The sequence below is a fragment of the Leopardus geoffroyi genome, chromosome A3 (assembly GCF_018350155.1).
Source record: "Leopardus geoffroyi isolate Oge1 chromosome A3, O.geoffroyi_Oge1_pat1.0, whole genome shotgun sequence".
Taxonomy (NCBI): Eukaryota; Metazoa; Chordata; class Mammalia; order Carnivora; family Felidae; genus Leopardus; species Leopardus geoffroyi.
This window is the reverse complement of record NC_059336.1, coordinates 82,229,307-82,252,801: the sequence shown is the minus strand read 5'-3', so window position 1 is coordinate 82,252,801 and position 23,495 is coordinate 82,229,307. Positions and strand designations below refer to the sequence as shown.

Below are 23,495 nucleotides of genomic sequence, written 5' to 3'. Positions count from 1 at the left end.
CAGGAAGCTATCAGAGGATGTGCCCCACCAATATGGGCTCTAAGTGAATGGCAATCCCAAGATACCATGTTTAAGAAGCCTAGATTGAATCCATCCCAAATTGGGATAGATTGGTGGAAGGCTCAGGGAAAAAAAAATGGAATGGCTAGCCTGACAGGTTTGATCATAACCTGGAGGGTAGGAAAAGACTGAGTAAATGAAAAAGAGAGACAACTATTAAGTCCAAGAAGAAGCTTACTATAATGGAAATAGTGGCTTAGCAATGAACACTATTCACATGATTAAAATAATGAAAATACCAAGTATCAACTTAACAAAAAACAATGATGTAAGTCATACAGGGAAGATGAAGGGAGGAGAAGAGCACATGTAAAGTCTAAATTCACACTTATCATACTTAGAAGTCAAAAGATAATATATAAAATCGACTGAGGAGAGTAAGGATTTAGAAATATTTGAAAAAGCGTTCAAAAATGGAATAGGGAGGTTTTGTTTTTTTTGTTTTGTTTCAGCACAATATGATTTTTTAAACTTCAACACAATGTTACAAGAACATCTTAGAATCCTGATGTTTTAAGGTAACTGTTGTTCTAATTTATAAGGTTAAAACTAAAGAACATACATGCTATCTAAAAACTGTCTACTACTTACCCACTTTCAGCTAAGGCCTCTCTTGTTTTTATTGGGAAGGTGCTTGTTTCCAGCAAGTGCTTCAGGGAAGTAACTTCTTCTTCAGTATCAGGGATAAATATTGAAGGAAAACATGCTTCGAAAATTCGCTCCAGGCGGTTTAGTAAAGCTGTCTGCATCAAAACAACCCCCCAAAAGTTTAATTTCTCTAATTCTAATGATTTTGGTTTTATCATCATCAACACACATACACACACACACCTCTGACCCCACACCCTGTCCACTACTACAGGAGAGGGAGGTTCACCATCAGTCAGGTACAGGAAGCGCTAAGTCAAAGGAGCATAACTACTTGCAGAACAGATGCTCTAAATGATCACTTTAAATACTCATGGTGATACAGTGGCGACAAGTAAATGTAGTTATATGCCAAGCAACATAGCTGGTACTTTGCAAACATTACTTTATTAGTCTGTTAAAAAATTCACAAAGAAGAAATTAACTACTCAATTGTATAATGAGAAAGCAATCGCAAAGTGTGAATTATCTACCCAAAGCAAAACCAAAACCAAACAGCGACATTCATAAAAGCAGGCGGCATTCATATTCTATCACGGGATGTCCCCTACTACCACCCATGTACTCTAGATTTAGGAACAATTAAATTGAAGGTTTGTGAAAAGTATTATGCTATCATAGTTGAAGAGAACTTTTTTCTTGAACATAAAAACATTTGAATTTTAAAACACTTTTAGAAATATCTCTGCTAAAAGAACAAAGTAGGAAAGAATGTCTTATTTTTACTAAGAAAAGCAATAGCTCATTTTTCATTTTGATGATCTGTGTTATCTTTTAAAAATCCCACTTCTTTACTCTTCTGTGGTGCATACAGGTGTATTTTTGAATAGAACACTGCCTTTCTTCCAAGAATGGATATTCCCTAGAGTATTTTTACTGAGAACACTGGCATTTTGAAGTATTTTCTTTAATTAAAATTTGCTGAATTTATATTAACTTACACTTTTTGGGGTACTACTAGGTTATTCTACATGTGCAGCCCACACATAACATTTATCCCCACTTTCCTAAGTGTATCTCAGACACATGTAAAATATTTTCAACTTAACTCAATTTACCGCTTAAACATCAAATAGGAATACAAACTGTTAAAGACTGTCGGAAGTGTACTACTGACATGCTATCGAGTACACAAGAAAATGCCACATCACGGTGGTGTTTCCTGCCAAGTAACAAAGACAAGTTAACGCTTGATTTCTGTTGTTTAGCACAGTCAGCAAACAGGAAAATGAAAAACAAAAGGAAAATATCTTCCAGATTTTCCAATCCAAAAATCTCTTTTGGAAGCAGTATCAGAGCAAAAACTTAATGCATAATTAGTCTCAGGGTACTCTTCTGCTATCTCTACAAAAGTTATTCTAACACCTTCATTATATTCATGTGTGTGATATGGGAAAAGGTTCTCAGTATCAATTATGAAACCTACAGTAAAGAGTAGACTCAAGATCCCAAGGCTTGTGAAACTTGAGTGTGTCAAGGGGACCGGCACTTACTTGCTTCAACAGAGGGAATGGACAGACATTACTTTTAAAGGGATCAGATAACCATCTAATTGGAAACATGATGAGCACAGGCTCCTTCTGGGCAGACAAGGTAAACAAAAACTCACATATGACCATATTTTACTTCTCTGTAAATTAAAATTGAATCTCTCTCGTATCCTCTTTGTTATCCTTTTCACGGGAAAGAAAAAATATTTGTCAAAAGAAGCAATGACCCCAAAATACATTCAGTCATTTGGGCAATATTACATCTAACTACCAAGTCTTAGGTACGACAGTGAGCAAATTCTTAAAATGAGTGGAATGTATGTGAACATTACATTCACTTCAAGTTTTTACATCTTCCCCCTCTCATACAGAGTATAAATTACATGGGAAATTTAAAAGACAGTTCCATTTGTCTTTAAGGTTAGATATTACATTCGATTGCTTCAAATATTTTGTTGAATGAAGTAGAGCAAGGGTCAGAATTTTTTTCTATATAGGGCCAGATAGTAAATACTTTCAGCTTTGCACCAGCCATAAACAAGTAAGTGTGGTGTGTTCCAATGAAACTTTATTTACCAGAACAGGCGGCCAGATAGAACAGGCCATAGTTTGCAGATACCTGTGGTATGGTAGTAAATAACAAAGATTCAAATAATCAGAACCCACTAATTGAAAAGCACCACCCACCACAAGGAGGAACTCTAACAATTTAACAAGAAAGCAGCTAACAAAATTAAAGATTTTGACGAAAATTGAATTTCCTCTGACATTTTGCTTTAAAAGTACATCGATTTCCAACTATCAGACTATTTCCAACTATGAGACTAGTCTGATAGAAGGGAATCCTCTAGAAAGAGTTCCATACTAATATTTTGTTCACGGCAACGAATGCCAAATTTCATTTGTACTAGTCAATTCCAGTAAGTAAATGGCTGATGTAACTATAATACTTCAGTGGAGGGCTGTGGACGCAAGGGGCTGAGACTCCGCTTCTGGATTTATAAACTGGAGGTATCAGGGGCAACCTCACAGGGTGGGTGAGGAGTTACAGGATTAAATACTTGGCATCCAGTGTGTGCTCAAGAAGTGGTAACTTTTTCTTATTACTATTGTTATTGTACAGATGATATCCAGAAACAGAGTGGCCTACCAAGGAATAAAGTAAATGTCAAAACTAGATTCAAAGCTCACTAGGGATGTTGCTCTACCACTACTTGGCATTCTAAATCATTAAGAAAATATTTGTCTCAGACTATCAATTTCTACATTATAACAAGAAAATAATTTTTGCACCTTCTCCAAGATCCCCCAACTTAATTGGAAAATAAGTACCAATTTAAAAACGTCTATCATTAACCACTTTTATAAATAGAACGTGTTACTGCTACTCCTTGTGGATTTTAAACTTTGGAAATTGGTAAACATTTTGCTTGACATTTTGCCATTTGTGACTCAAATCTTGATCACATTTATAAAATGCAAAGTGTGCAAATCACACGTTGGGGGTGTTTGAGTGTTTTACTTCCCAAGAAGCACAATAAAGTTACAAGTTCAAAATGTAATGGAACATAGTCCAAGGAACTTGGTAAGTAGAACAGGTTTAAGAACATAGCTAACATAATGCTCGAAAGAGAAATTAAACAACCCACCACAACAGTCTCTCTTGTGACCAAACAGAAAGGTTTCTTTCAAGAAACAGATTTTCTAAAAGACTGTAATCACACAGATTAAAAAAAAAAATCGTTTTTTTTGAGATATTTGAGACATATGAGCACAAGATGAAAGTTATATATGAAAACTGTGATATTGGTAAAAGTTTTTGTTTTAATTATTAAATAATTTTAACTGTTGTAATGTCTATATAAATTTTTTCCTCAATACTATTAGCCATGGATAGTTTAATACATACAATAGCTTTAAACCAAATCAGTAATAAAATTAATATCACATCAACACTAGGGTCACTGAAGTGAAATATTATTTAACTTGGATTTATTCTACTGTGTAAGAGTAAAAAATAACTTTATATTACTCTACCTAATAAGAATTCTGGTTTCTATATAGATTGTATCCAGCCATAAGAGGCAAGCTACTCCTAGTTTTGATTAAATGGCGATACTACACAGTTTTGAACTCCTTGGAGCAGACTGACTCAAAAAAAGATGTGAATTTAACAGTAATGTTTATTAACACATTACAGTTCATGTGGACTTGTATTAGATGTAAAATTCTAAAATATTATATTTTATTATTTGGAATTAGTGGTAAAGTCAGACTGGCTACGCTCTAGTTTCCCTCAGCAGACAAGGCAGCATATGGAAAGCAAACAATATCAGTACAGCCTAGTTCAAGAAAGTGAAAGATCAAAAGATGTCCTCTGAAACCGTCACAAACAGCAAAAGCTTGATATAGTGTGTTATGTTTTTCATTTAATGCTTATGCAGTGCTTATCACATGCCAGGCATTATTCTAAATGCTTCATGAATATTAGCTCACAGAAGAACACAGATGAACCATCAGAGGGAAGTAACAGTAATCTTATCCCCATTGTCTAGATGAGAAAAACGGAGCACTAAGAGGTTAATTTGCCCACAGCCAGATGAATATTACATGCTGAATCCTAATCTAGGAGGTACAGTTTCAGAGTCTGTGCTGTTAAACACTAGATTATGTTGCCATCAAAGCAGTTCGAAGTTCAATTTCTAAAAATTATAGGAGCTTTGAGGGTGGGGACTATGTCTCATTTCGAATCTCCAGTACTTAGGTTCGTGCATATAGTGGATATTAGCTAAGTCAGTGTGCACTTAAAAAAAAAAAAAAGAAAGCACTTCACCCTTTTTAAGACTGCAGGGGGCATGTTTGTTCTACTTATGAAAGTAGATCTTATTATAAGCCATCTAAATCATTTTTGTACATAGATTGGATATATTTACATAATTGTAACAAGTATAAATAACCAAATGCCTTTATGTTCTAGGTACTATGTTTGATACTTACATATGTTACTTTACTAATCTTTAAAAAAACAAAACCAAATCCTGAAAGGTAAGTATTACTGTTTCCACATTATAGATGAAACTAAAGCTCATGGAGATTAATTAACCACAGTCTCATGTTGGTATGGTACACAGCAAGGATTTGATCCCAAGTCTGACTCCAAAGTCTCTTTTCACCAAATCACGCTTTTACCCACTTTTTGTGGTCTTTCAAACATTTGTAGCCATTAGGTAAGAGATTCAACTGTTAACTGCTGAGGTGATGACCACACTTAAAGCAATTATTTCATCTATATAATTCATAGTTTTTAACAAAGCAAATTATAAATTTTTGCTAAAGAGTGATGCACTGTAAATTAATGAGAAGGTAACAAGTGCCCACACATTTAGCATACTAGTTAGCTGAGGTTACAATAGTAACTGTATAGCAAACTAAATAAAATAACATTCACATCAATTACCTGACTTTTATCTTTTTAAGAAGTTGGGATTAAAAAAATGTTCATTGGGGCACCTGGGTGGCTCAATTAAGCGTCCAACTTTGGCTTAAGTCACGATCTCCTGGTTCATGAGTTTGAGCCCCATGTTGGGCTCTGTGCGGACAGCTCAGAGCCTGGAGTCTGCTTCAGATTCTGTGTCTCCCTTTCTCCCCCTCTCCCGCTCAAGCTAGGTCTCTCTCTCTCTCTTAAAAATAAACACCTTTTTTTTTTTTTTCAATTTTTATTTGAGTGATCAAGCGAGTGGGGGAGGAGCCGACAGAAAAAGGGAGAGAGAATCCCAAGCAAGCTCCACACTTAAGTTCAAGCCCCACGTCAGGCTCCACATTACGACTGTGAGATCATGACCTGAGCCGAAATCAAGAGATGGACACTTAACAGACTGAGCCACACAAGCGACCCTCAATTATTGCCTTTTATTTTTTATTTATTTTTTTCAACGTTTATTCATTTTTGGGACAGAGAGAGACAGAGCATGAACGGGGGAGGGGCAGAGAGAGAGGGAGACACAGAATCAGAAACAGGCTCCAGGCTCTGAGCCATCAGCCCAGAGCCTGACACGGGGCTCGAACTCACGGACCGCGAGATCGTGACCTGGCTGAAGCCGGACGCTTAACCGACTGCGCCACCCAGGCGCCCCAATTATTGCCTTTTAAATGCTTTTAACTTCAAAGCCAAAGAGGAAAAACAGTCATCAGTTCTCTCTTGAATGTGGAATTAGAAAACTGGTGGTTGGTTAGCTGAATACGCAGGCCTTTCAATTCACACATGTAGCAAATTCTCAGCCTGGTGAACAGCCTCACGTCTGGCCATTACACGTTTTAAGAACTGGGGGCTCTGATAAATGTAGGGTTGAAAGTCAAATGCTATTCAAGGCAGGTGCCAGAGTCCATCTTATTTCCTCTATTCATGTCCAGCGCTAAGACGAAGGAGAAGAGCATGGTGCTCAGAAGAGTTCCTAACCTGTCAAAACTATTCTGAGAACAGAAACTAGCCCCAAGCAGTAGCCAGAACTCGAGATACTCTCACACAAATTCTCATTTGCCTCCAATACTTTCTGCCATTCACCAAAAAATGCAGTTGGCATCACTATCTCTTGCACCTTTACAAACCATTTTCCAAGAAGCTCATTTCTGAGAAAGCACAAATGCTCAGCTATTCAATGGTTTAATTCATCAATGGGGGCAAAGCATTATGTATGAATTCGCTTATACTCATTCTCAGGTCTGTCATATCTCCATGTTTAGGGTAAAGGTATATAAGCAGCCATTGCATTTTATTCACTGATGCAAACAAGTCACATTATTAAATGCAGAGTTTACCAACTGGTAGGTCCCAGTCACAAATACGTTATAAATCTCCCCTAAATCCTGAATGCTACACAGGAACAAATGGCACTCCCTCTTATTAAATTAATGTTATGTGTCAACTTGACTGGGCCATGTGCCCAGACAACTGGTCAAACAGTGTTCTGGGTATGTGTGTGCAGGTGTTTCTGGGTGAGATTAACATCTGAATTGGTAACCTGGGTAAGGCAGATTGTCTTCTCTAATATGAATGGGCCTCATGCAATCAATTGAAGACAGCTTGAGGACTGTAGTTGGTACTTCTCTGCCTCCATAAACACAAGAGCCAATCCCTTATTCGTCTCTTTCTCTCTCCCTCCCCCAAGTCCATCCATCTGTCTGTCCATCCATCCATCCATCCTCCTGGTTCTGTTTTTCTGGAGAACCCCAAATACACCCCTATTTTATAAACGACTCTACTGGAGTATAAGAAGTGTATTGAAAATATTCAGTTTTCCAAAGGGTAAGACCAGCACCTAGGATCCTAGACTCTGGGTCTTATGCCATTTACATGCAGACCTTCTTAAAAGCATCTTGTATTTAAGGTTAATTCCTAAAGTTGCTTCAACATATTTCTAGCTAGTTTTCTTCCTTAGGAACAAAAGTTGATTAATATTAACAGTTTTAACGTTGATAAGCATTAGATCTTGCTCTGAAGTTGAAGTTTAAATTTTTTTTTTTTAATGTTTGTTTTTGAGAGAGACAGAGATAGAATGCGAGTGGGTTGGGGCAGAGAGAGAGGGAGGCACAGAATCTGAAGCAGGCTTCAGGCTCCGAGCTGTCTGCGGACAGCCTGACACGGGGCTCGAACTCACGAGCTGTGAGATCATGACCTGAGCCAAAGTTGGACGCTCAACCGACTGAGCCACCCAGGCGCCCCTGAAGTGGAAGTTTGGAAGAAACATAAAATCCACTGGGTAATTTAATCTTCCATTTAAGAGGTCACCTTATGCCTTGCCATTATTAAATATTAAGTAAGATATCAAGTACAATCGACACTTGTACACTTTATCAATTCCCAATTTCAAGCTATATAAGAAGAGTGAACAACTGTAATATTCACCATGCTCTAAAGATGGTTTGGCCTTTCTGCACAATTTGTGCATAAATCTAACCAAGTATTTCCACCTATTTTGGAATTAAACACCAGAATGTCAATTTTTCTGAGGGAAAAATAACACAAGAAATATTAGTTTCAGGTGTATGACATAATGATACGAAATGTATATATTGCAAAATGATCACCACAGTAAGTCTAGTTAATAGCCATCCCATACAGTTACAAATTTTTCTTTTCTTGTGAGAACTGTTACAATCCGTTTTCTTAGAGATTTTCAAATATACAATACAGTATTATTAACTATAGTCACCCTGCTGTACAGGCGTTCATCTACAGAAAGGAAAACCTGCACAAATCTTAGGCAGATGATTAAATAAACAAAGGTGAAAATGTAGAATTAGAGTCAGTTTGAGAATGCTGACTTCCCAGCAAACAAACGATTTATTTATTATTTAGCAGGTTTTTTTTTTTTTGTTTTTTTTTTTTTAATTTTTAAAGAGCAAGCGAGGGGACGGGGACAGGGACAGGGACAGAGAGAGAGGGAGAGAATCCCAAGCAGGCTCCACACTCAGCATGGAACCTGATGTGGAGCTCGATCCCACGACCCTACTAGGATCATTACCTGAGCCAAAATCAAGAGTCGGGTGCTCAACCAACTGTGCCACCCAGGCACCCCACCAACAATTTGGCTTATTTTACTTTAAAAGTATTCGTAATTCTCTTCCTTCTTTTTGTGACTTAATTTTTAAGCCTCTCAGAAGAAGTCATCTAGTAACATTTTCCCAGTAGCATAATCAAGTAGATGGCTAATAAGAAACAATTACTCATAATTTCCTTTTCTATAGCTACTTAATATAGAAATTATCAATTACCTAAATTCTCAAATAACATCCACAGCAATATTTTAAAAATTTTACCAAAACCTCAGAGTTAAATGTTGTACTTATAATATTACCTCCTTTACCATACATCTAAGAGAAAGTAATCTTGGCTATTTCAATCAACTTTCCTTTCTGGAACATTAACAGGTTTAAAAAAAAAAAAAAAGAAAACTGTTAAAACAATATATGAAATGGTCTTTTGGAAAAAAAGGACTGCTTTGAAAGTAAGGAGGACTTTTTTTTTTTTTTTAAATCATCATTTTGTTTTGTTTTGAATTTTAGCCCAGAAAGCAAATAATAGTTTGGACCTCTTTCCAATTTGTACAACAGAGATAACCACTACTTGTTTTCCTCTACGATGTGTAAGAATGTTAACAAGAAAATGAAATATACTGAGCTCTGGGTTCTCAGAAAAAAACAGTCACTGAAAGGGAAGAATAATTCTCAATAAATAGTCATGCATGACTTTACATCAAGGCTTCAATCCTCTGAGGCGACCAGATCCACATTTGAGAATTAGTTTGACTAAGAACATTTTATAAGTTTGAAAGATTTCTTCTTGGTTGACTTTTCCCTAAGTAGCAAATTATTACAATAAAGCTGTAACAACTGATAGTCTCTTGACTCAAGGAAGATATATTTTATCAGAATATGAAGATATCCTTTTGGTAGCCCAAAAAAAGGAAAGTATTAAAAAATAGAGACCCAGACAATGTCACAGTGAAAAGAAGAAATCTGAAATGACAACTACACCATTCGTCTCACTTCTCAAAACCAAGAATTGTTCCCCATGTTTCTTTAACTGAATTAACTGAGCTATGAATCCTAAAAGACTCACAACATTCTGTCAAAGCAGAATTTGGACAAAACCACTTGAAGGCACTCTGTTTAAGGCAGAATTGTTGCATCCATGTTAAGACTAAACAGGAATAAATCATTTTAAGTTTTACCACTAAAACCCTAATGTTCACTGTCATTAGTATGTGAAGATTTCTGTGCTGTCCCCAACACTTAGCAAGTAGGAGAAACATTTTAAGAAAAATATCAGTAAATCTAATCCTCTCCTAGGGGGCTTAAATGTACTTTTCCAGCAGATTCTGCAAAAGGAAGAGACTGCGGGCCACAAGCCTGGATCACAACAGCCGGATAAGAATAAAAATCATTTCCAACTCAGTCACTTACTCAGCATGCCTTACCCATTTCCTTACCTCAACTTCCTTCTAAAACTCATCTTTTAGCCCCTTTCAACAATTTCTTCTTTCCAAAATCCATCTTCAAGTTCTGCTAATTTTCCAAACCCATTCAGCAAAAATAAAAGTCTGAGGACCAAGCCAAACAAATCTCAGGAAGTCTTAATGTATCTTGCCACATCCACATGGTTTTTGCTCTATTTTCACAAAATAGAATCATACTATAGAATTCTTATTTTTCAGTGGATTTTTTCACTCACTTTAAAATTTACTGTCATTTTATCTTCACAAAAGTCCAATGAAGTAGGTATGATCTTTTTATAAACAACTGAACTCAGAAGTAACTTGTCCAAAATCATAAAGCTTATAAGAGGCCGAGTCAAGATTCAAACTCAGATTTGTAAGATTATATAAAGCTCATATACTTTACTACCTCTTATGTCCAGTTGTCAAATTACAAATAACTTCAATCAACTTGTGTAACAAAAAGGTCCTTCTTGAACTGGTCATACTTTAAAATTCATTATCTGATGATGTTAAAAGTTCTAAGGCTATAAATTAAAGATCATTCAATACCAGTGTCACCTTACAGTAAGATGAAACTCAACAGGGAAAGGATTAGGTCAAAATCAACAGTCTTGGCTTTGCATTATATAATTAGTTCACTCCTTGCAAGCTTCTACTTCCATAATAAATTAATCAACAGGAAAAATATACATTAGCCAAACCATATAAAAACCGAATTAGCAAATTAAGCTGTTCAGACACTCAAAGTCAAATGAAAAGTAATTAGCTATGCACACCACCTGGTAATACCATAACAGTATTTTCACGTATCAAAGCAATGATGTATAACCATTTCAACTGACACTCAGACTTTGGAAATATTTCCAATTGAAAATGGTTTGCTTGGCAAAAGATAACTGGAAGAGTTTGGGGAATTTTATTCTCAGTATCTCTAGAAGAAGCTGGTAGGACAAGTGTTCCCTGAAACAGTTGTCAATATAAAGCAGTGATTTTCTGGGGAGTTTTCTTTCTGATACCTCCGGGATTGAGGAAAGGTTAGGTTTAGCACAGGGTACAACTCAGGACCGGGGAATAACCTGGATATTAAGCTGCGTCTCTAGGGGCTACTTTAGGTCAAGATAAATCTTAGTGAATCTTCTCTGAAAGAGTCTGGAACAGAAAAGGATAAAGTACAGGCCCTGGCGGGTAAAAATATTCTCCGTGACACACTTATTCCCCAATAAGTGTAAACGTAAATGTACATTTTCAAGAAATTATAAGCAAATACAGTTCTAGTCTTCTCGTACCCTCATCCCAGGTCTTTAGTGGCTGTCAAATTATGAAGTCCAAATCTGCTTTGCTCAAATTCTTTTTCTATCCTTCAATTCCCTATAGCCTTCAGCTCAGGTTGAGGTTTCAAATTCTGCTTGTTCTCTGCCACACTCAAAACTGTACTTCAATTTCCTAGGTCTTTGATGGACAAAATTAAGAGACATTATTTTCTGAAACTTAAAAAAAATCTTCTAAATCTGAGCTTAACTTTCTTCTAAAATCACTGTAGAGGCAGAAACTGAAGGATTCACTGGACTAGTTAGCTAATTAATGAATTTTTACATAAGTGATATTTATGTTAATCAAAAAATCAAGCTGCTGAGTTTCTGTAAATATTAAACTCATTGAAATAAAGAAAAACCTCACCAAACATTACTTACTGTAGGACTGTCCATTTAAAGTTTACCAAAGCGTTGTGAAAAATGTAATCCACAAATCAAGCAAGCATTATGTATCATAAGAAACTCCTTCAACAGGTACCCAATTTAAAAACACTTTTTGAAAAGCTGAATTGCCTCCACGGCAATTAGTATATTATACAAAATAAGGAAAACCAGTAAATACCTGAACTGAAGTGGCTGTTTCCTGTAAATGGCCACCAGCAACTGCTCCTTTGGAAGTTGCTAAAGGGACACTGTGCATTTTGGGGGTTCCTGGAGTATCAATCTTTTCGTCTGTCCTATGTGACTGCCAGGCTTCCTTTCGATGGTGAGATTCAGCAGCCTGCTGGTCTCCAAAAGTAGCCCAAGAGCAACTATCTTTCTGTCCATCCTCAAAGGCATTCCAATCTACAACTTGGCTAGGCCCAGCTGAACTGAAGTCCGCAAAATCATCAGAGTCTTGAAAAGCACTGCGGTCCTCTCGAATATTTGGCACAGAATCAAAATCTCCAAATTCACCTTCTTGCTCAATTTCCAGTTTTGAAACAGGATCAGTGCCTGTCCCAGAAGACTTTCCCACCAACTTACATTCCTCTGATAAACTATCAGAAGTCTGTTTTAGGTCGGACTCAGTAAATAGAATTTCATCTTGGCAAGAAACAGCATTTGTATCCCCAAATTCTCCAAAGTCATCACCTGGTTCACTAAAATGTGGAAAGTGCTCTGAGGACTCTTCGAAAGTGATATCGCTCATTGAATCTTGGGTACCAGTAACAAAAGGTGGAGTCGTGCCACTGGCTGTGCCGAAGTCACCAAAATCATCCTCGTTAGTATCATTGCAAGTCACAAAGTCATTACTACTGTCACCATTTTTTACACTTAAAGAATCATCCAGAACATTTTCTTCTGTAGGATCAATGCTGGGGCTTTGGGAGTCAGTAAACTTTTTACTTTCTTCTTTGGAAGAACCAACTTCATCATCAGCATCAGAAGTTTTAATAGAATCCATGCATAGGTCAGCACACTTAGAAGTAAACAAATCAAGTTTTTCCTCAGTTTTACATTCTCTCATACTGGCTTCTGAATTATCAGCTGAGTCTGCCAAACTCCAAGGCTTTGATTGAACTGATTTTAAAAATTCATCCTGTTGCAATGTTGGAAGGTCTTGTTTTTCAGTACTGAAACCTCTGGTACTCATTATGCTTATTTCTGAAACACAAACCTGATCCTCTCCATCAATGTCTCCTTTATCGTCAAAGCTTCTACCCAAAGACAGTGCTTTTACAGAACTCAGTTCACTGACTCTATTAATTTTATTATTTTCCTGAATGGTTAATGCTTCTCTATCATTTAAAACTGCACATCCTATATCTTCTAGTTGTATCCTTTCCTTTTTGGAAAATGTGGCAAAATCTGCAAATTCCTCAGCAGGACTAGGTGCACAGTCTAAGTTATAGTCAGTACTATGAGTGCTAAGAGGCTTTCGTCCTTTTGAATCGGCTTCGGTGTCCAGATCATCTGTTCCCTGAGGATTTACAGTTTCCAATACTGCAAACCCGTTTGTTAGAATCTCCAGACAAGGAGGCTTTTCACCATTGCAGCTCTCTAACTGCTTGTTTTGATGAACAACATTCGCATCAGTTCTAAAATCTCCTGGAGGGAAACATTCAGGTGTTCCAACATTCTGTCTCTGCTTCACTATAGTATTTAAATCTCCTGGACTTTCTATGCCATCAATGGAAGTATCTAAAGTTTTAGATGAAATTATTTCTTTGCTGGTGGTAGAAAGTAAAACGTCAGACTGTCCTTTCACAGGAGAAGAAAGTTCAGCAGTGATGTCTTTATCATTACCATTCTTAATGGATTTAAAGCTAGTAAGGCTATCTACATTTTCTGAGAAATCATGAATTGGCATAAAATGGTTTGAAGGTACAAACTCTTCCTTGGGACGAGTATAATCTGGTGTATCAAAGTCAACAAATCCTACACCAGAAGGGCTAACTTCTGAAAACCCACCAAATTCCCCAAATTCATCATCATCATCATCCTCGGCTCCATTGTCTAGTGGTGGTGGGGATGAAGAGTACATTCGAATGATGTCTGGCTCCATTGTTCAATTGCTTTCAAATAATTAATTTACACCTGAAAAAACAAAACAACAGGTTTTTTTTTTTTTTTTTCTTGGAGGGGACTGATTACGTATACAATGTCTTTCAAAACTCTCTCAAAGCTATTTCAAACCCGTGAAAATTTGCAGTGCTTTGTTTTGGACCTTTTAAATTCTTTTTCTCTTAGGTAAGATGACTTTACACAGCTATAATGGCAAAAAAATTTTCTCTTTTCTAGTGTAGGTTTCTAAGAACATTGGTGTTACACTACTGAATTTGGGGATTCCAGGAAATTTTGAATAAACACAAAAGTAGATCTACAAAATTCTCTTGGAGCACTTGCTTATTCTCTTAAGCTTGCTTTCTAGTCCACTGGAGATTCAGGGCCTGCCTTATGGATTTGTGAGTTCTTTATAAATAAGACATGAAAATTTTCTTTAATAATTGCTATTCAATTCAACGTTTATTTCTGACCCAAGTTAAATTTTAACAGACTATTTTTAGAGCAATTTTAGGTTCATTGAGATGGTAAGTGAATTCCTAGATCTTCCCCACCCCCATTCATCCACAGCCTCATTTATTACAGACATCCTCCAGCAGAGTAGTATATTTGTTACAACTGATGAACCTACATTGACATACATCGTTATTACCCAAAGTCCATAATTTATATTAGGGTTTGCTCTGTGTTGTACATTCTATGTGTTAGGACAAATGCATTAATTACAGTATCACAGAGTAATTTCAATGCTCTAAAAACCCTCAGTTCCATTATACATCCCTCTCTCCCCTGTGCCTGGCAACCACTGATCTTTTTACTGTCTCCAGTTTTGCCTTTTTTGGGATGTCACAGAGTTGGAATCATACAGTACGTAGACATACATATGTCACACAATATGTAGCCTGTACATACTGTATGATTAGCTTCTTTCATTTAATAACATGCATCTAAGCTTCCTCCAGGTCTTTTCATGGTTGATGGCTCATTTCTTTTCAGCACTGAATAATATTCCATTGTCTGGATGTACCGCGTTTTAATTTAGTTTTATAACTTTTCACTACTGAAGTCATTTAAGTTGCAAAAACAGTATAGAGCTCTCATGTATACTCCAACCAGTTTCCCACACTGATAATGCGGTAAATAACTCTAGTACCTGTTCAAACCAGAAAACTGACATCAGTACACTATTAACTCAGTTACACACTTTATTTAGATTTGACCATTTTTCTGTGTGTGTGTAATTCTATGAAATTTTATCACATATGCAGATTAGATTCAAGTAACCAACACTACAACTAGGATAAGAACTGTTGCAAAAATAGTTCAGTCATATTCATCAATATAAAGAAACTCCCCTGGGTAGCTCAGTCAGCTAACTATCTGACTCTTGATTTTAGCTCAGGTCCTGATCTCGAGGTTTGTGGGTTTAAGCCCCAATTGGGGCTCAGAGCTGACAGTGCAGAGCCTGCTTGGGATTTCCGCCCCCCCCCCCATCTCTCTGCCCCTCCTCCATGCTCTAATTCTCAAAATAAACTTAAAAAAAACCAAAAACCTCATTTGTGTTACCTCTCAATACACCCTCCCCTAAACCCTAACTCCTGTCAGCCACTGATCTGTTCCCCATAATTTTGCTACTTCGTAAGTACTTATTATGTAAATGGAATTATACAATATGTAATTCTTTGGAGGTGTTCCCCCCTCCCCCACTCAGCTTAATGCCCTTGAAATCCATCCACGTTGTTGCACGTCAAGAATTCATTCTTTTTTATTGCCAAGTGGTATTCCATTATATAGCTGCACCACAGATTGTTTGTCAGTTCATTCAATTTAGGACCTGTTGTTTCTTGTATTTTACAATTACAAATAAAGCTGCTATGAATATTTGTGTACAGATTGTTGTCTGACCACAAGTTTTTATTTCTCTACTATGAATTCCCAGGAGTGCAAATGCTTGGTCACATTAAGTTTACTTTACAAGAAACTGTAAAACTGTTTTCCAAAGTTAATTTTTATGGGACCAAATCAATTCAACTGTTCACTAGTAATTTTCATTAATTTGCTTTCATATAAGCTTGAGATTTAATATTTTTCTAATTTTACACGGTTTTCTTTGCATTTAGTTTTTTTTTTTTTTTTTTCAACGTTTATTTATTTTTGGGACAGAGAGAGACAGAGCATGAACGGGGGAGGGGCAGAGAGAGAGGGAGACACAGAATCGGAAACAGGCTCCAGGCTCTGAGCCATCAGCCCAGAGCCCGACGCGGGGCTCGAACTCACGGACCGCGAGATCGTGACCTGGCTGAAGTCGGACGCTTAACCGACTGCGCCACCCAGGCGCCCCTGCATTTAGTTTTTAATACATCTAGAATTTTGGTATACGATCTAAAGCAAAGGTCTAATTTTTTTTTCTAAATAGCCAAGCAATTATCCTAATCCCATTTATTGAATAATCTTTCCCATATCAGTTTATGATATCTTCTTCACCTAACTTCTCTTTTAAATATTTATTTAATCTCTACACCCAACATGGGGCTCAAACTCATGGATTCGAGATCAAGAGTCACATGCTTTTTGGACTGAACCAGCCAGGTGCCCCTCTCTATATATTTAACTCTTAAATGGAATCTATGTCTGAGTTACCCTGTTCCTCTATACTAAATCGTCAAAAATGCCTTAAGACAGATTTACATTAAAAGCAAAGGGAAAATTAACAACAAAAGTCCTAGAACAAAACCAGCCTATAAATTGATACTTCCAGTGAACTAAACTGAAGCCCAATGAATTGGTATTTTCTGCCACTCACGGTTGCCAAGTTAGATACGTGAATACTTTACCACAAAACTTCATAAGCTCAAAAAACAAAACAACCACTTCCTTCTAATTCTCAGAATAAAGTTTCATAAAGTCTTCCAACTTTAGGGAGAAGGTACCATACAAACCACTTAATTTAATTAGATATGAGGAAAATGAGGCCTACTGATGAGCAAGTTTCTCAAAGGTCATACAGCTGGTTAGAGAATGGTTTCAGAATTTTGAAAATGATCTTTGAGGTCAATGGTCAGAGTTATTTGAAAGAAATTGAGCAAATCATAAAAGTAAAAGACTCCATTGTAACAGATCTATTTTAAACTGTCTTCCTTACAAAATCAGCATCATAAAGAAGGGAATGATGGCTTTACTTCCTGAGATACCTTCTTTTTTGCTCTTTAAATGAGAAAAGGAAAAAAAAACTGTAAAAGATACATATAAACCCTTAATTTTCTCCTTTGTCTAGAGTCCCTATAACCCATTTCAATGCTTAAGTATACAGGGTTATTTGACCTCTAACAGTTTCTCTGTGATTATGAAGTTCCTATTATTCAAAAATACTGTTAATGAGTGTGTGGAGAAAAGGACATTTGCACACACATACTGCAGGTGGGTGTGTAAATTGTTAGAAGGCTTATAGAAGGCAATATGGCTATACCACACAAACTTTCTTTTCCTTAAAAATAAAACAAAATGCTCCAAAAGGGATTATTTAAGCAAATTATGACTTGTCCTTCCAATAACATACTATGTAGCCATTCGTATCATGATTCTTTTTTTTTTTTTTTTTTTTTTTTTTTTTTAATTTAAAAGCATTCACTTGGGGCGCCTGGGTGGCTCAGTCGGTTAAGCGGCTGACTTCGGCTCAGGTCATGATCTCGCGGTCCGTGAGTTCAAGCCCTGCGTTGGGCTCTGTGCTGACCGCTCAGAGCCTGGAGCCTGTTTCAGATTCTGTGTCTCCCTCTCTCTCTGACCCTCCCCCGTTCATGCTCTGTCTCTGTCTCAAAAATAAATAAATGTTAAAAAAAAAAAAAATTAAAAAATAAAAATAAAAGCATTCACAATGGTGGCAGCATGTCAAAAGGACACAAAAGGCAGCCTGAAGTGATTCTTACTGGTAAAATCAGTGATAAGCATCAAAATAAAGACAGTAATGGATTATAATCCACTGAATAACCAACTATCAGTCCTCAAATATAAACATGTTAAGATACTGCAGTTTCAAAATAGCTCCCCACAACATACTCAATTATAAAAGAAAGCAGTGTAACTTTACAGCGGTGAAAGCTGACACTTCATCAAATGATCAAAGTGAACATCATTAGCAACGGGAATATCAAAATCCCACATGACCTGACAAGACACAACAAGAACACAGGATCACTTCTGGAATATTCCTGCCCAGAATATACAACCTGAATCGATTCATGAGGTAACGTCAGACAAATTCAAACTGAGAGTCTGCAAAACAGCTGGTCTGTAATCTTCAAAAGTATCACTATCATGAAAATTAAGGAAAAACTTAAGAACTGTTCCAGATTGAAGACAACTAAAGAGACAAGTAAATTTAACACTTGATTTTTAACTAGCTTCCCTTTCTATACAGGTCATTATTGGGACCACTGTGAAACTTGAATAGTGTCCAAGGACTAGATAGCTGAAATGTATTGATGCTCATTTCTTGGTTTTGAGAGTGGTATTGTGCTTATGTAAGAGAATGTCCTTGGTTGTAGGAAATGCACACTAAAATACTTGGGAGAGATGGTACATCAGGTTGGCAACAGTCCCAAATTATTCCAGATAAAGACTTATTTGTATTGCACTTCCAACTTTTTATAGGATTGTGATCACCAATCACCTCAAGATGAAAATGAAAAAAGTTAAAAGAATTCAAGATCTATGTTTGCATTTAAATGTGTACACTGTATAATAAACGTGTTACTTACATAGCATTTAAAAAATTGTGACAATACATAAAATTTACTATTAAATTTTTTAAATGGACTATTTTAACAATTTTTAAGTGTATATTTCAGTGACATTAAGTACATTCACATTGTTGTGCAACCATCACCACCACTCATCTTTACAACTCTATCTTCCAAAATATTAAAATGTTTCCCGTACTCATTAAACAACAGCTCCCCATTCTCCCTCCTCCCAGCTCCTGCGACCACCATTCTATTTTGTCTCCACGAATTTGGTCAGTCTAGGTATCTCATGTAAGTGAAATTGCACACTATTTGTCCTTTTGTGACTGGCTTATTGCACTTAGCATCAAGTCCTCAAGGTACCTGTTGTAGGGCCAGTGTCAGTAGTTCATCCTTTTAAAGGCTGAATATCATTCCACTGTATGCATCTACTATCATCTGTTGGTAGACACTTGGGTTGCTTCCACCTTCTGGCCACTGTGAATAATGCCGCTATGAACACAGCTGTACATCTTATTTTTATAATTTTGAAATAGACTAACAAAGTTGCAAACACAGTAGACACTTGCACACTCTTCACCTAGCCCCCCCAATGGTGAATCTTACATAGCTCCAATAGAGGAGAAAACTGAAAACTGACCCTGTTGGTCCATTACTATTAATTAGACTACGGACGTTATTCAGTCTTGACCATTAAAAAAAGAAACCAAAAACTTGCATCCACTTGTGTTCGTGTGTAATTCTGTTCAATTTTATCCCATGTATAGATCTAACTACCACAACTATCAAGATACAGAACTACTCCCTCTCCCCCCGACCCCCATCCCTGGCAACCACTGATCTGCTTTCTGTCTCCATGGTTTTGTCATTTCAAAAGTGTTACGTAAATGAAATTATACACTACATAACCTTTTAAAGTTGACTTTTTCCACTAAGCATAATGCCCTTAAGGTCTGTCCTGGTTACTGCGTGTATCAATAGGTCAATCAGTTTTTGCTAGGTAGTATTCTATGGTACAGATATACCACTTTGTTCAACCACTCAACAACTGAATGCGATGAGTTATTTCCTATATTTTATTGTAAATAGTATACACAATACATTAGTAATATATGTAACAGCATCTTTAAGTAGTATACATAATAAAGATGCTAACAACTTTTATGTACACGTTTTGTAGTGAATAGAAGTTCTTATTTTCTGGGATAAATGCCCAAGAGTGTGATTACTGGGTTCTACGGTAAGTGCATGTTTAGTTTTGAAAAAGGCTGCCAAACTCTTTTTCAGAGTGCTGTACCACTTCACCTTCACACAATATTTTTTTTTTTTTTTAAAGAACCACCTGTGATGTTTCTTATTAGTAGAATCTGTTCACAGTTAACCTACTGCTCTTCCTAAAACTTTTCATTGTTTGAAAAATGAAACATTTGATGAGTTTGAAATGGGCCTAAACCAAGGTGTTAAGGAAATACCAAGATCTGAATAAGAGAGTTTGTAACCAAACAAACCAACATAGGAAATAGTTTTTCTTCCTGTCATAAAAGTACTCTCCTACATGCAACAGGCTGTCAGTCTCCCACACTATGAATATTTCCATATTTCTCAAAACCGTGTCACCTACTGATGGGAAAAACTTGGGCTGCATATTCCCCTTCAGTAGGTCTTTGTTCTGGCCCACCTCATCCTTCAAAAATCTAAGAGAATGCCACTCTCAAGTTTCAATCAAGAACGCCAACCAGCCAGTGTGGAGGAGGAGTGAAATTTTCCAAAAAAATTCTTCCGTGTCTAGGCCAACTCAGTAAAATTTGTTAGTTGAAGTATTATTTGTTGTTAATTGAAGTATTTGTATGATGAATTAGCATATGAAGTTTGACTTAGATAATTAAAAAGTGTGTCTATTTTGAGAGAGAGAGCGCGCGTGCACACACACATGCAAGCAGAAGGAGGGGCAGAGAGAATCTCAAGCAGGCTCCATGCTATCAGCACAGAGTCTGATGCAGGGACTCTATCCCACAACCATGAGAGCATGACCTGAGATGAAATCAAGAGTCGGACACTTAACCGCCTGAGCCACCCAGGCGCCCCCCCCCCCTTTTCTTTTATACAGAAAATACGGCTTTTAGCTATTCCTAACAGGAAAAAGAGATAGATGAGCTACTTTAATACCGTGCCTGGCACATAGCAACCTTAATAAATGTTTCTTCATCCTTCTTAATAGACAACTTACTCCTTACTCCACACAAGGATTTCAAAACACTTGTCTAATTTCTTTATAATCCAAACAAGCATATTCACACGTGTGTGTATGTGTAGAAGGATGTGTTCAACTCCCCATTTTTATGCCTGCTTATTTCAAGACCTCTTACAGTGAAACAAGTAATGGGGTATCTAGGAAAGATTCAAGCCATAGTATACACAAAAAGTAGACATGGAGCTTTCACGTCTGGGTACATGGGGGATCCTAAAGTTAGAGCACGAGGCAGAGAATTCGGGCAGACCTCCTGCACTTTGTAGAGATCTATGGGAAATCACATCCTTATGCAGAGACTAGGAGACAACATAAGTGAAAAATAGTAAACATAAATGTGAGCCAAAAAAAGACCTTCAGGGCTACACACCACAAAAATCAAAGGATCTTAGCTTTGGGAATTCTAATATAAAAGGTCCAATGAGAGGAGTCAGGGGAACAATCCAGAAGTTTAGTAGCAATCGGCAGTGGAATACTGAGTCCTGAGCCAGATTAGCAGCCAGGGTAGCAAGGTGTACAATAGGTAAGAGTGATTCAATATTAATCTCTCACAAGAAAAGAAGCTGCACCTGCTCAAGGAGTTCTAGCCTCATATCTGAAATGGTCATGGAAAAGAAGAGATGGGGAGTCTGTAAGTGGAAAGCTGTGGGGTCAGGTGGAAAGGTGGGCCTGGGAAGGCAGAGGACTCAAAGGATGAATAGGGCTAACTATCACCTAAGATTAAATTTTTTTTTTTTTAACGTTTATTTATTTTTGAGACAGAGAGAGACAGAGCATGAACGGGGGAGGGTCAGAGAGAGGGAGACACAGAATCTGAAACAGGCTCCAGGCTCTGAGCTGTCAGCACAGAGCCCGACACGGGGCTTGAACTCACGGACCGCGAGATCATGACCTGAACCGAAGTCGGCCGCTTAACCGACTGAGCCACCCAGGCACCCCTAAGATTATCAGGCAATTAAAAAAGTTTCCCAAGAGGAACAAAGTTGGAAGACTTCAACCACCAGATACCAAGACTCAGTTTAAAGCTACATCATCATGTAATAATAAAGACAGCACTGCAGTGGGGTGGGAAAAGGACAGCCATGTTTTACAAGTGGTGCTTAGATCAAGTGAATATCCACACAAGGGGAATCAATCTTTGATTCTACCTAATATCTCACACAAAAATCAGCTCCAGACAGATTGTAGACCTAAATGTGAAAGGTAAAAAAAAACAATCAACCTTCTAAGAAGGTAACTTAAGAGATTATTTTCATGACCTTAGGGAAGGCAAGGTGTTTTAAATAAGACATAGAAAGCAGTAATCATAAAAGAGAAAATGATACATTGGACTTCATGAAGGTTTAAAACCTATGTTCACCGAAAGAACAGCATTAAGAGAGTGGAAAGGCAAGCCATTCCCCAGAAGATATTTGTGGTTACATGTAACTGTCAAGGAACTCATATCCAAAATATATAAGGAATTCCTAAAATCAATGTGAGACAACCCAACAGAAAAATGGCCAAAATATATGAACAGGTAAATCACAAGAGGATATCCAAATGGCCAATAAGCATGTGAAAAGTCATCAGAGAAATGCACATTAAAACCATGGTATCAACACTATTATACACCCACTAGACCAGCTAAAATTAAAACAAAATAACATTCACCACAGCTACCGACGGCAACAGCACGAAACAAGTGGTATTCTCATACTTCAATGGCTGAAATGTAAGTTGGTATACCCATTTGGAGAACTGTTTGGCAGTATTTACTAAAACCGTACCTGGTATATACTCCACAAAGGTGAGTACATACATGCAATGAAAGACATGTACAAGACTGCTCAGGACAACTTTATTCTTAACTGAAAATAACCCAAATAACAGATGCTTAACAAACCATGGTATATACATACAGTGGGGTACATGGCAATGAAATGAATTACTTACTACATGCAACATGGATGACTATCACAGACGTGTGAAAGAAACCAGATACACACACACAAAATATATATTATGTGATTCAATTTCTGGGCAGTTCAAAACAGGCAAAACTAATGTACGGTGATAATTCAGAATAGGAGTTACTACAGCAGGTATAGTATTGACTGGAAGAGAACATAAAAGAGCCTGGTGAATGCTAAAATTGCTATTACCTCTTGATCAAAATACTAGTTACACACGTATATGTATTTGTAAAAGTTCATCCCGTTGTACACTTAAGACTTGTGTACTCTGCTCTCTATATGCATCAAAAACAAAAAAATGCTTCTCAGAAAATCAACATACTTCAATTAAGTGACTCCATTACGTGAATGTATGTGACCATAATAAACATATCACTCCATTAAAAAAAAGTTTTGCTTACTTATACTTTGCCTGTCTCTGGGATTTAAGGTAATATATGTATGTCTCAAGAGGTAGTATGGTACAGGAGAAATATCTTGGACTTGGAATGAGATCCTAGGTTCAGATTCCAGTTTCCTCACTTACGAATTATGTGAGTTTGCCCTGAGCTTCAGTTT

The 23,495-nt window shown here is 37.0% G+C and overlaps 1 protein-coding gene across 5 annotated transcripts in view; it reads right to left on the bottom strand.

Moving 5' to 3' along the window:
- The window catches only part of AFTPH (aftiphilin), a 66,673-nt gene that overhangs the window by 25,887 nt on the left and 17,291 nt on the right, over positions 1-23,495 (bottom strand). For all 5 annotated transcript variants that reach the window (XM_045446237.1, XM_045446238.1, XM_045446235.1 and 2 more), the window contains 2 exons: positions 12,071-14,028; positions 652-803 (listed from right to left, as the gene is read on the bottom strand). In XM_045446237.1, coding sequence (XP_045302193.1) covers positions 652-803; positions 12,071-13,996 — 2,078 coding nt within the window. In that variant the 5' untranslated portion in view covers positions 13,997-14,028. The remainder of the gene's footprint in view (positions 1-651; positions 804-12,070; positions 14,029-23,495) is intronic.